At 44.4% G+C, this 12,192-nt stretch overlaps 1 protein-coding gene across 2 annotated transcripts; it reads right to left on the minus strand.

Annotated features, from left to right (window-relative positions):
• Window positions 1–932: 932 nt before the first annotated feature.
• dusp27 (dual specificity phosphatase 27) lies at window positions 933–11,806 on the minus strand. 2 transcript variants are annotated; one of them, XM_040142514.1, is made up of 7 exons: window positions 11,685–11,806; window positions 10,798–10,936; window positions 9,340–9,499; window positions 8,917–9,035; window positions 7,075–7,306; window positions 6,458–6,675; window positions 933–4,303 (listed from the first exon to the last, which is right to left on the minus strand). In XM_040142514.1, exons 3-7 carry the CDS (start codon window positions 9,453–9,455, stop codon window positions 1,482–1,484), a joined length of 3,507 nt encoding a protein of 1,168 aa, XP_039998448.1. In that variant the 5' UTR covers window positions 9,456–9,499; window positions 10,798–10,936; window positions 11,685–11,806; the 3' UTR covers window positions 933–1,481. The 2 variants fall into 2 exon arrangements, with proteins under 2 accessions (XP_039998448.1, XP_039998449.1); XM_040142515.1 differs by lacking the exon at window positions 10,798–10,936.
• Between the last annotated feature and the right edge of the window lie 386 nt (window positions 11,807–12,192).

Here is a 12,192-nt window from a genome sequence, read left to right on the forward strand (position 1 = left end):
GATGAACTGCATAAAGTTAAAAGCGAAACATTCTTTTCAACATTAGTATTATTTTAGTTTTGTACAAGTTTATAGGAAAACAAAGGATAGGAGCACCAGACAAAAGTCGGGGCAACCTACGAGATTTGAGCTCTCAGGTAGCGCTTGCCGAGGTCCCAGACCTTAATCAGCTTGTCAGGGTTGTGGCTTGTTCACAGTCATCGTTAGGTTAGGCCAGGTGATGCTAATTTCCAGGCTCTGTAAATAATCAGCAGCCGTGGGCTCCTCTAAGCAGCTGCCCAGCCCTCGGAAAATTAGAACAACCGATGCCCACAAAGCGTGAGAAGGCGATAAGAAGAAAGCCAAAGAGGGTGGTGCGGAGCACTGACCGTTCAGCCTGTCCGCACTTTAGTTTCGGGCCCTTTTCCTTTCATGTTATTTTGAAACTGTGAAAGATGGAAATAAAATAGTTATCTTGCTTAAAATATTAAAGAACTTTGTCATCTTTAACTTTATGCCTTTTGGAAATCAGGTCATCTGATAACTATCTAACTGCTAACTGACTTAGCTATTTACAGTAACAGAAATATCGACCAGGGACGCCCCCGCTTTGTCGTGCCACGGTATATCCATTCACTGCCTGGCAACACAGCTGCTTCTGAAAACAAACCACTATCTAAACATAAATCAAGCCTGTCAAAATCATCAAACCAAAGGAAATGAGCAGAGAGAAGAGGCAGTTTTTGCCTCATTATACAAGGAAAATGGGAGTTTTAATATCAAACTCCTCAATATGTATCTGTAAAGAAATTTTATTTCTGTAGCTATCTGCTGTGTTGTTTAGTTATTCATTTATTCTTTCTTCTTTCAGTTCAGTGAGTTGTTTGTTATAACGTCTGTTTTGTAGACGCTAATGGGGACGCTAATAAATTAAATAAGGAATCCACGAGTCATCATTTATCAGAGTATTTATTGCAATAAAATAATGTAACAAGTGGGATTTGATTTTCCTTTTTTCAGGAGTTTCACCTCATCTTATATGAAAATTCATTATGCACTAAATGTGTTGTATGATCAGTTACATTCAACAACGGTGCATCCAAAACCTTAATTCAGGGATAAACTATTTATATTTAAAGTCATTATTAATAATACGGGAAGTAAACATTCATATAAAATTTAGATTCACGAAGAGCTGAGAAAGGTGCTTATTTTCCCTACGGATGTAAACACTTCTAAAGATAGACATCCACAGTTTGAAAAAAGGGACACCTACTTACACATAATGGCTCATTAGAGCGTTTCGTGAACAATGGCGCATAACAAAAGTCCTTAATCCACCTCATAACTTTTTATACAGTGAGTCTTTAGATAATATACATTTTTGAACCTTTTTGAGAAACATATACTTGAGATAAAAAGAGCACTCTGTGAACTAGCAGCAGCATGGAATTGGCACTTAGCTCTAATTTTCTAAAACCCTCCTGCATCAGTAGTATTTTCTAAGATTCACTCCGACTATGTGACTTTGCTTCTTGCTGCGCCCTCCAAGCAGCAAGCACCTCATCGTCCTCGGCCTCTGCAGCAGCCCGAGCTCTGATTCTCTGCCTGGTTTGGGCGATGAAGGTAGCGATATCATCCTCCTCCTCCTCCTCATCAGCTTGTGCCCTTCTGCTACTCCTCGCCTCTTTCTCGCTGCTTTCATATCGTGAATGGTGGCCAAACTTTCTCTTAGTGGAGAAGTCGTTGTAGCTCTCCGTCCCCTCCTCGTTCTCGGCGTAAGCTCCATACGCCTTACCGGCCCGGCCGTAGCTGTGGGATTGCGTGAACCCGTTGCAGGAATATTCTGCCTCTTCACTAGATAGATCTTCACGTAACCTTGATTTGTATCCGGAGCGGTGCGTTTCCTCGTCTTCTTCATCGGCAGCATAGGATGCCCTGCGGCTCGAGAAATCAAATTCAGAAGCGGAGGCGTCAAGGTCATCGTAGGGATCCTCTGACGGGTCAGCTTCTGCTCCGGAAGCTGTTTTTCTTGGAGGAGGCCTGACGCTTTTAAGCCAGTCATCGATGCTGGTGTGCTTATCTTTCTCCAGTGCTGGGTTGAGATTCAGGCACCCGGAGAGGCCATAACTCCTCGTAGTTTTTTCCTTTTTCTTTGTCTCTTCAAGGAACTCCTCCTCCTTCTTCTTTCTCTCCTCCTCCTCATCTTCGTCCTCCTTCGGTTTCTTTTTCTTGTACAGAGTGCTGCGCTTGTTGTCCTCCAGGATCTTCTTCTTTTCGTAGGTAGCCATCTTGTCCCTCATCTCAGACTTGATCCCCTTGTCCATGGCATCCAGTTTGCCCAGGTTGACCTGATCTTGGAAGAGGCTGAAGAGGGGGACGCTGGTGGTGGTGATCTTGTTTTTCTTGGAGCCCAAGGTGGAGCCCGGGGTGGAGCCCAGGGTGGAGCTCAGGGTGGAGCCTGGACCTTTGCCACTGACACCTGAGATGCTACTCGGCCCACCACCTGAGAGGACTGATGCTGCCCTGCCATGACCCTGGGAGAGAGCACTGGAGTAGGAAGCACCGCTCAACAAGGACGCTTTATCATCATCTACTCCACGGCCGGAAATCACACTTGTTGCACCACCAAAGCTAAGCTCTGATCCTGCACGTGACGGAGGAGGCAGGCTCATCTCGTTCTGCTTCTGTTTGATTGTTTCAGAGACGACATTAGCGATCCAGTTTTGGATACTGGCCAGATTGACCATTGGTTCACCTGCCGGGCCCTGAACAGTTGGAACTGGGAGAATGGGAGGAACTGGGGGCATGGCATTAGGTGGGACCTCAGATTGTGCCGATCTTGTACTCCGAGCTTGTGAAACTGAAGATATGACCGATGACCTGCCGCTAAGCATGGACATGTTGTCGTCATTGGCGACGCTCGGTGGGCCCGTGACCCCGGCTCCAGCCCAGAAGGCAGAGAGAGGTATTGTACCTCCGCTGATGGAGCTCTCAGTCTCCCAGCCACACATGGACTGACTCTCTTCTAAGGTCTTCTTTGAACGCTCCAGAATCTCCTCGCGTCTTTGCCTCCTTTTGACAGTTGCAGAGTCCTCACCTCGACTCAACTCTAAAATCTCATCTGTGTTCTCCTCCCCAAGACGCTTCTGCTGCCTCAGTTTCCACGTCTGATATGCCGTGAGGTTGACATCTTGGAAAGATGGTGTCTTTGCTTCTCCCTCGCCCTCACCTTTCTCGCCATCTCCTACAGAACTTTTCTCTCCATCCTCACGATCTTTCTTGTTCCAGCCAAACTGGATCCTCTTGATGCGCCAACGCTCCAAAGGCGTCAGGTTCTCCTTGTTTTTCTGGCAGAAGTTGTACATGGAGCTGTTGTCAGAGAGGATACTCTCCACTTCATCATCGACCTTCTTCTTTCCTCCTTCTCCTCCCTCTGTAGCGGTGCTCTCACTGCCTTCGTCGTCCTCTTTCTTGCGGTAGCGAGCAGCGGCTTGTTCCTCGATTTCCCTAAGCCGCTGTTTCCAAAGATCAGAATAACTCATGCAGCTGGAGGTGGACATTGTGTCTGAAGGTGGGCGTCTGTTGCGACGCTTCAACCGCTCTTTCACAGCTCGTACGTCCTCGCTGGTGACGCTCTCCACGTCGGCGTCCACACCTTCCTTTGTCCTCTGTGGTCGGCCCCCTGCGAGAGATTCTCCATCCTCACCGTCGCTGTTCAGCTGCGCCTCCCACCACTCGTCACTTTGATATTTCTCATTTCTCCGCTGCCACTCATGGATCACGCTGTTGAGACCATCGTCATCGTCTACCTTGGCTTCCTGCTCAGGTAGGACAATCTTTTCTTGAACAGCGGTTGATCCCTGACTTTCCAGCCCATTCTGTACTCCAGTCAACCCAATCCTGAGTGCTGCAGCGGCTGCAGAAGAGGCGACACTGCTCATCACACTTTCTCCATCCTCCTCCTCCTCCATCATGATGGAGTGAGCTTTCACCTGGATCATACTCTGCTCTTCCTCTTTATCAGTATCATCATCACCATCATCATCATCATCTCCACCTTCGTTGAAGATGCGAGCACGGGTTCGAGCGTCAATCACAGAGCACTGGCTGAGCGTTTCGTCGTCATCGTCACGCTCCTCCATCAGGTTCTCATTGAGCTCTCGCAGCTGCTTCAGGAAGCCTTCGTTGGGGTTGATGGGACGCTTTTTCCTAATGGAAGTCAGGGCCTCCATGATGCTCAAGTGTTGGAAGATCATCAGGTAGGACGCCACCAGGACAGCAGAGCGACTGGCACCCATCATAGAAACCACTAGAACCTTTCCTGCAAGCAAAGAAAATAGTGCGTATAGCTTGACTGATAATGGGTTTTGAGTCCAATACTGATAGATATTTTAGAGTTCACCATACATCAGCAGTTTTTCATGTTTTTACATAAACATATCAACAAATATCTAGCACAACGAACTCTGGAGCACACAGATTTAATGAGGTTAAAAAAGCTGTAACCCATAACCCTTCAGACCTCATCTTTCCAGATCTTTTCTCTGGTTTTCTGTCTGTTGAGCCACTGTTTTGAGCTCAAAGTGGGCAAATGCACGCGGATTACCCCGTACATATCATGTATTTGTTATGAGATTATCTTGAATATTGTTATCAAAGACTAAAGACCCAGAAACGTACTAGGCTGACTGAACTTGTCATGGTTCCCTGGTGCAGAAACTATTGGCAACACCATTTCTAAACTACCTCAAACACATCTTTGACATTTCTGTAAAGAAATGTCTTGTTACTCATTGGCTGATACACTGTACCAATGTTGATATTTCTGTAAAAAGTTAATATTGGCAAAACCTGCAATTCCTTATTTTTTTGGCAACTTGGGGGCAGCAGAAACAAGCTGTGAACATAACATTGACATATCATCACCTTTTAAGTATGGTATGGTGAACTGCTGCAGTTACGGAGCAGCACGATCATTAATTTGGAGCAGTGTTTGACGGGTAAACGAGGAGCTGAAACGCACTGTAAGGCTCCGTAAAGCGGAGCGGAGCCGCAGATTCAGCTGATAACTCTCGGTAAGTTCATCACTTAAAAATATTGATTATAGATGCTTTGAAATCAGTATGTAAAAGATTATAAGGGTTTTTTTTGTAAGTTTGACTTATTGACAATGATATAGGTACTGTAGCCTCCACTTATGGGTGCTTATCAAGAGTTATAGTTGATGAGAAATGCATTGATAAACACTTCTGTATATCTGCTTACAACTGCATTAGAGGGTGTTATGAACTGTTGTCAAATGCACATATAATGCTTATAAATGCTAAATAGCGATGGTTAACGTAAAGTGTTACCCTATCGTTGTGTTTTTCTTGAAATTTTTGTAATTGCTTTTGTTTTGATGCCCTCATTTTGTAATATCAAATAAACTAAACTATGCTTAAATTGTCCAGTTATTCCAGAAGGAGAATTTTTTCGGCCGGGCCGTTACTGCGAAAAATATATAATCTGCGGTAAAATATTCCACAGTTAAAAAAGCGAAACTCTCAGCGCCTGTTAAAAATAAAACACACGATGCATATTTTATCATGGACATTTGGCTATAAAAGTGTTACGCTTCGTCGGTAGCTGCTGCTGATGTTCTCAGGCAAGACTTTGTGAATCAGCTGCAGTTACAATGAATAAGACTCAGTCAACACTGTGACTATAATAAAATGCTCTTCCAGGAACACAGAAGCACTCTGTAATACACTTCTCAGAAACTGGGATGTTGTATAAGTCACTGAGACGTTTCCGGTGAGCTGTTTTTGATCTTTTACTGCGTCAGCATCGACCCCTGCCCAGGGACATACAGATTAAAAAGAAAAAACAAAATGTGCTTTTGGCTAAATCTGGCGAAATACACTTATTGTCCCTGGTAAGTAAACAATGAAATAAATGAATTGATAAAAATCTCTGGGAATCACAGAAGAAATCACAGCACAATAATGAATTTTAAAAAGTTAACATTAAACTGAATTCTGGAGACGGATGGAATAAGTCACAGGATTAGAAATCAAGAATATGAATAGAGGAGACAATGACACAAATGCTTTGATTTCTAGGCCCACAATTAGGAAACATAGAAGGATATGTCATTAAATGCAGGCCGATACAGGAGGGACATAATAATGGGAACAGCCCTGAGAAGATGTAGGCACATAAAAATCTCAAATGAAAAGTTCTTTGTGCCTAATTGTGAAATAAAATGTCTTAATATTAGAATTAATCATTGTTCAGTGATGACAGTGATACGTACAGTATTATTCTAAATGTGAACACGCCCCTGATGTGGTGTTTGTGTCTTTTTGTGTATTAAAACCACTTTCCAGTCAACGCACACACTGCCTGAATGCTTTTCTTACATTAAATCATCGTCAAAAGGAACAAGAAGAGGAAGACAATGGAGACGAAGACAAAACAAACCCTGTCTCACCTTTGTGCGTCAGCAGAGCCTCGTCCAAGAATTCGGCGGTGGGTCGGAAGTGCACTGAGATGTCGGCGTCGGGGAAGTCGTCCACCTCAATGCCCATGTACTGGATGTTCATGCCGGTGTAGAAGGACTCGCCTGTGTAGACCCCCGTGCCGTGGGCGGTGTTAAGGATGTGGGTGATGCCCATTCGCTTCAGACGAGCCTTGTTGACTCCAACGGATCTAAGGAAGAGAACCAACCTTAGACTGACGGACAAACGAATCCCGTCTCATTGGGTGTGAAATTACCAATCCAAACTGAGGCCACCATTAAAGACACTCCGATTTCGGGGCGGACAAAAGATTATGTTTTGAATGAAAATTGTTTTCTTTGACATGGTGGACTCATGGGAAATGTGGTTTCAACTATACATAACACAACATGCTACATCGTGCACCTTTAGCTGAAATCTCTCACGTTTCCACCACAGATTCTTGATACATTTAATTTTTCCAACCCAACTATCCTTGCAGACAACGCTGAACCATTAATCGCCGTCCAGTGAAGACCATATCAAAGACTTTTTTAAGGCTCTTTTAAGGATTTAGAAACGTCAGTCTCATTATTTCAGTTAAACTCACTTCTCGGCTATGAAGATGTTGGGCCACACCTCATCCACCGGGTTGCTGGGAGCCTCCAGGCGGTCCTGCACCATGGCCCTCTGGATGTCCAGCACGCAGGGGGTGTTGTAGGGGCTGCGGTCGTCGATCATGTCCCTGACCCGGTTGTAGAGGTCTTCCACCATCAGCTGCTCAGCGCTTTCCAGCATAGACTCCTGGACGGATTCGGTGCGCACGCCTCGAGGCGGCAGCTCTGGGGAGGAGAGACACAGTTTGCAGCAAAAAGGATTGACTTTGAGGGATTTATCTGTTGTAATGCCAACTCTTGTGGTTTTTTATGTGGGGTTGTAACTCAAGAGTTAAAGGAATACAATCATAAACTGGGAGCCGATGGATTATTGGGGCGACCATGGCAGCACACTCGGCTGTATACCGGCAACAAACGACCATATGTAAGCCAGCCCTCCCCCGTGCCCGGCTTGGCTTTGGGGATTTTTTTTTTTTTTTGTCACAACACTTACAAGTTATTTTGTACAGTTACACTTTGATTCATTCTTTTCCACCCCTCATGCTGTTCTTCTGTGTCTATGTATGAACATACAGTATCTACTACTGGAAAAACATAAGCTCTTTACATTGCGTTGATTATGAACGTTCCATAGTCTCCATCAAGGCACTAGAGACGATCTTCCTCTGGTGTAATTGCTACAACACCTGCTGTCTGACTAACCCCTCAGAGTAAACACATACACTTTCAACTCCCAGGGCGAATAAAACCCCCTCCGTGTGGCATAGGACACGGGAGAGGAAGAGGACAAAAAGGAGGGGTTTGACATCCAGGGAGAACAATAACAACCAATGGGGTCTCAGCTTCAAAAGCAGCGCCCCAGACCTGGAGAAACCGGCTGACAAAGCTGTATTCATCACAGACCGTCGTCCTCCCCCTTCAGATGGAACATGCGTCGTCCATTAAGCGGGCGCTAATGTAAAGTAATGTCAGAAGAGAAATCTGAAACAGGAGCTGCTCTCTGATGAGTCATATCGGCCAATTTCCTCAATCAGCGCGACTCTGCTCCTCCAGTGAGAAACGTCTCAATCTGTCGGTCCAGTAATGAGCTGAAGGAATGAAACGTGGATTCACTGTAATTGCGGAGCATTTGACCAAATTAGAGTTGTTAAATGTGGATGTAGAAATCATTTTTACCAAATGCTGCATTTGTATGAGGAGTCATTTGTGTTTTTAAAATCTTTTACAGCTTCTTGAATGTGAGGATTCGTTTATTCTCACTGTTGCAAATCGGTGTAAATTCAATACCTGCGACACAATAAAACCAATTAAGCAACCAATCCTTTTTAACTGATGAAAATGAAACATGACGATTGGTTGCAGCCCTAGAACTGAGGCTAATTTTAATGTATACAAACAGATCCGAGGGGGAGTTTAGGCACGCTGAGTAATGCTGATCAGACTACATGATATCGAGGGCAGAGGAATCACATTTTTTTTCCAGCTGTAATGTGTCTGAGCACCTACGGGGGAAAAAAACAAAAACACAAAAAACAGCCGTTGATCAGAATTTTCAGATGTGATAACTACTACTGGGCATTTGTTGTTTCTTTGACTTTTTATAGGTTTCATTACTGATCATTAATTAAAAAAAATAAATAAATAATTGGAAGTTAGTCTCATTTAGGTTTGTGCCTGTTGGTTTCTCTTACTGTTCGGCTTGACTATGTAACTGCCCATGAAATACACCCGAACTACATTTAAGCTGCCTGCTTAGAATTACAACACAAAGACAAATGCCTCAAAAGCAAAGTCGAAACAGTTCAAAATACTTTTTCCCCAATGGCTTGTCTCACCCTCGCTGATGATCTTCTTCGCAGCGATGGCCGATGAGAGGTGGATGGGCTCCATGAAGATGCTCGCAGCATCGGAGCCCGAGACCACGGAAAACCTGGACTCAGATACCATGGAGAAACTGAGAGAGAGAGGAAAGTGAGAAGCTTATAAATGACCTTAAGACACGGACAGTTCCGTTTGAGAAAACATTTGCCCAGTTTACAAAAAGTCGAATGCCCTGAGGCCTCTTCACACATCCAACATCACAGGTTTTACTGATATCGCTTCCATTCACGACAGAGCAGTTATAACATGAGAAACCACAGAAAACCAATCGAGATTCTCAAATGTCAGAACAGTTAGATGATGATATTTCCACCGGGGCTGCACAATCCCCTAGTCATGTGATCTCAGTGAAAGAAAACGTTCAGGTGGTCTCCCACCTGGGGGAGGGGCAGCGGAGGTAATGAGACTGGACTCCTCTGATGCTCCCCTCCTCCTCGTCTCCATCAGGAACCGTCTGATCCCCGCGCTCCCCGTTCTCATTGGCCGACGCCATGGCAACCAAGATCCCTCTTTCCTGCTGGTTAAGACGGGTTCCCTCTGTCACAACACGCACACACAGAGGAGAAAAAACAACAACACAAACCCACTTTGATTCCTGTTCAGTTTTTCGGTTGAGGTGAGCTGCACATTTCTCATCTGGCTGGACTGTTGTCCAGGGAGAAATCTTTTTTCAGCATCCAAACCACCAAATACTGAAAGTCTGTTTTCTGATGTTCCTGTTTGGATCAGGACAACATGTCTGACTGTGCTGTCGGCTCCCGTTTCAGATTTGTCCTCTATCCCAAGACTTATCCTGGTTCCTGAAAGCCTACTCTGTCTGTGATCATCAGCGCATAAGTCAGACGCCTCACAGTGAAAGTAACTGTTCAACCGCTCCAGTGACTAATGACGTACGTATCTCATGATTATGACTTTCCATCTCACAAGTCCGAGATAAGGCACAGTAGACTCAGGGGACGGTAGCTGGAATGCTTCAGAACTTGCTCCAGAAACATCAGGTTTTTAAGATTTCTTCAGTATCAGAGTAATTCAGGAACTGTTAAGAGCTAGTTCAGCTTTCTTCATTTTCCAAAAACCCTTTGCTGTTGATCATATATTGCATTTAAGCTCATATTCATTATATAGATATACAGGATAGACTTTAATTGTCTTTTCAAACAACAATAACTGATAACCACCCTTAACCTTTTCTCACAATTACGAGATCCGGCTCGTGTAATAATGAGATAGCGAGTCATAATTATGAGATGAGGCACATTTTAAAGAGGTCAGGGTTAAATAAATAAACAATCCTTTAAATCCAGAATTTTTCCTCTAAATAAAAGGCAATATTCACCATCTCGCATTTATCTATGATATTTTATTCCTAATCTCTTAATCAGGTCTTTAATTCCTGACATCAGATCAACTGGAATTAATGACAGCTGCTCCGTAAACAGATAACTGACGCCGCATGTTAACATGATGGCAATAAATTACAACTAGGGTAAATTTCCATGGAGCACAGTGACAAAGAGGAGCAGAATTCAAAAAGCAAAAGGCAAACGAGTTATTATCCGTCTGGTTCTCTGGGTAATTGATATCGTTTTTTTTTAGGTTTGATACCTAAAATAATGTTTAATCTCACCTTAAAGTTAAAAACAAAGAAATGCTTCTACAGTACGATATGATGATAAAAAAAACCCCTCCATCGTGTTCTGAATAATGGATGCAAGTGCTGCCATTTATGTGACTGACACAGCAGGAGATCTGAGAAATTATACTGACGACTGACATGGAGGGAAAACAGAAACGCACTCATCAGGAGTTACAGAAATTAGAAATGTTTCACTGACCGGAAGCATAAAGCAAAGAGTGGACCAAAGACGAGGGATCTGCACTGTGAAATACTCCAAATTCAGCCGGGGATTTATGACAGCGAGAGGGCTCAGTGCTCCACGCGTGAGCCTCCCGGACCTGGAGGGAAAATATGGTCTGGAAAAACAAGATGTCTTTAGGATTAATGAAGTATTTCGTGAAAGACGTGAAGACTGGCGTCCGAACAGATATGGCCGGTATAAACCTTTGGGGAAAGTAGCTGCGTGTTGATGGGCTGCTGGCTACAGCTTCATATTTACCGTACAGATACAAACTGAGCCTCTTACTCTCAGCAAAAGAAACAACAAAGACGACAAAGAGTATTTCCCAAAATGTCAAACGTTTCCTTTGAAGGAAACATTTTTACGAAGAAACTGGGAAATTTGGATCATTTCCATGAAACAAGACATTGAGAAATTAACTTCACCGTTTCATGGTGGACTGACTGGAAAGGGGATCATGTCCGAGTGTCTTGTAACAGCTATCGACTCTGTCATGGTGGATTTGTGCTACTGGCACATGCCGTAGTTCCCAAACCTGAAAAACCACGCAGGAATTAAAGTGATTTATAAAAGAAAAATCTACCAGGTTTTCAAACTGACGTTGCTGTAAATCTGTGCACGTAAACCGTGTGTGTGCGCGGGGGTGTGATATGAGTCCTTCCAGCCGGTCTATTTTTGGCTGAGGTGACAGCTGCCTCAGAGCCCGCCAGGCCTGAGAGCAGCAGCCCAGTGAAAGGCCAAACAGCCTCAAGCTTTAGAACAACAGCACAGCGCCGCCGGTCAGAGGAGTCAAGTCTCACAGAAATCAGCTTTACATAAAACACCTCGTGTGTGTGCGTGTGTGTGTGTGTGCGCTTTCTTACCTCAGCTCGGACGGCGGTCGGTCACAGTGTCAGACTGGTGGAGGTCGTGTGGTCTGAAGCTGACGGCGCCCGGTCTGACACAGGCTCCTAAAGTTAGACAGAGAGTCCCCCTCCACCTCCCCCACCGGGCCTGTGGAGGCCCTGACACCCGACTCCAGGGCTGCGGGTAACTGAGTACTTTTACTCGAGTAAAGTTGTGGTAATAGACAGTTTAGAGGCTCAGGTACTTCACTGGAGCATTTCCCCTCACAAGATTTCAGCAGAAACCTTTGTAGCTTTTACTGCACTTGTCTGACAGCTAGACTCACTGGTTACCTTGCAGATTTAGACTTGAATGGAAACAATGTCTTATCTGATTCCTTCCTTCTGTCTACCTTTCCTCCTTTCTTGCCTCCATCCTTCCTTCTCTCCCCATTTCTTGCCTTGTTTCCCTTTTGTCGCTCATCTCTTTCCTTCAGTCCTTCCTTCCTTTGTCTTTCTTATTTTCTTGCCTTTGTCTTTTCCTCTT

This window comes from Xiphias gladius, chromosome 13 (genome assembly GCF_016859285.1).
Source record: "Xiphias gladius isolate SHS-SW01 ecotype Sanya breed wild chromosome 13, ASM1685928v1, whole genome shotgun sequence".
NCBI lineage: Eukaryota > Metazoa > Chordata > Actinopteri > Istiophoriformes > Xiphiidae > Xiphias > Xiphias gladius.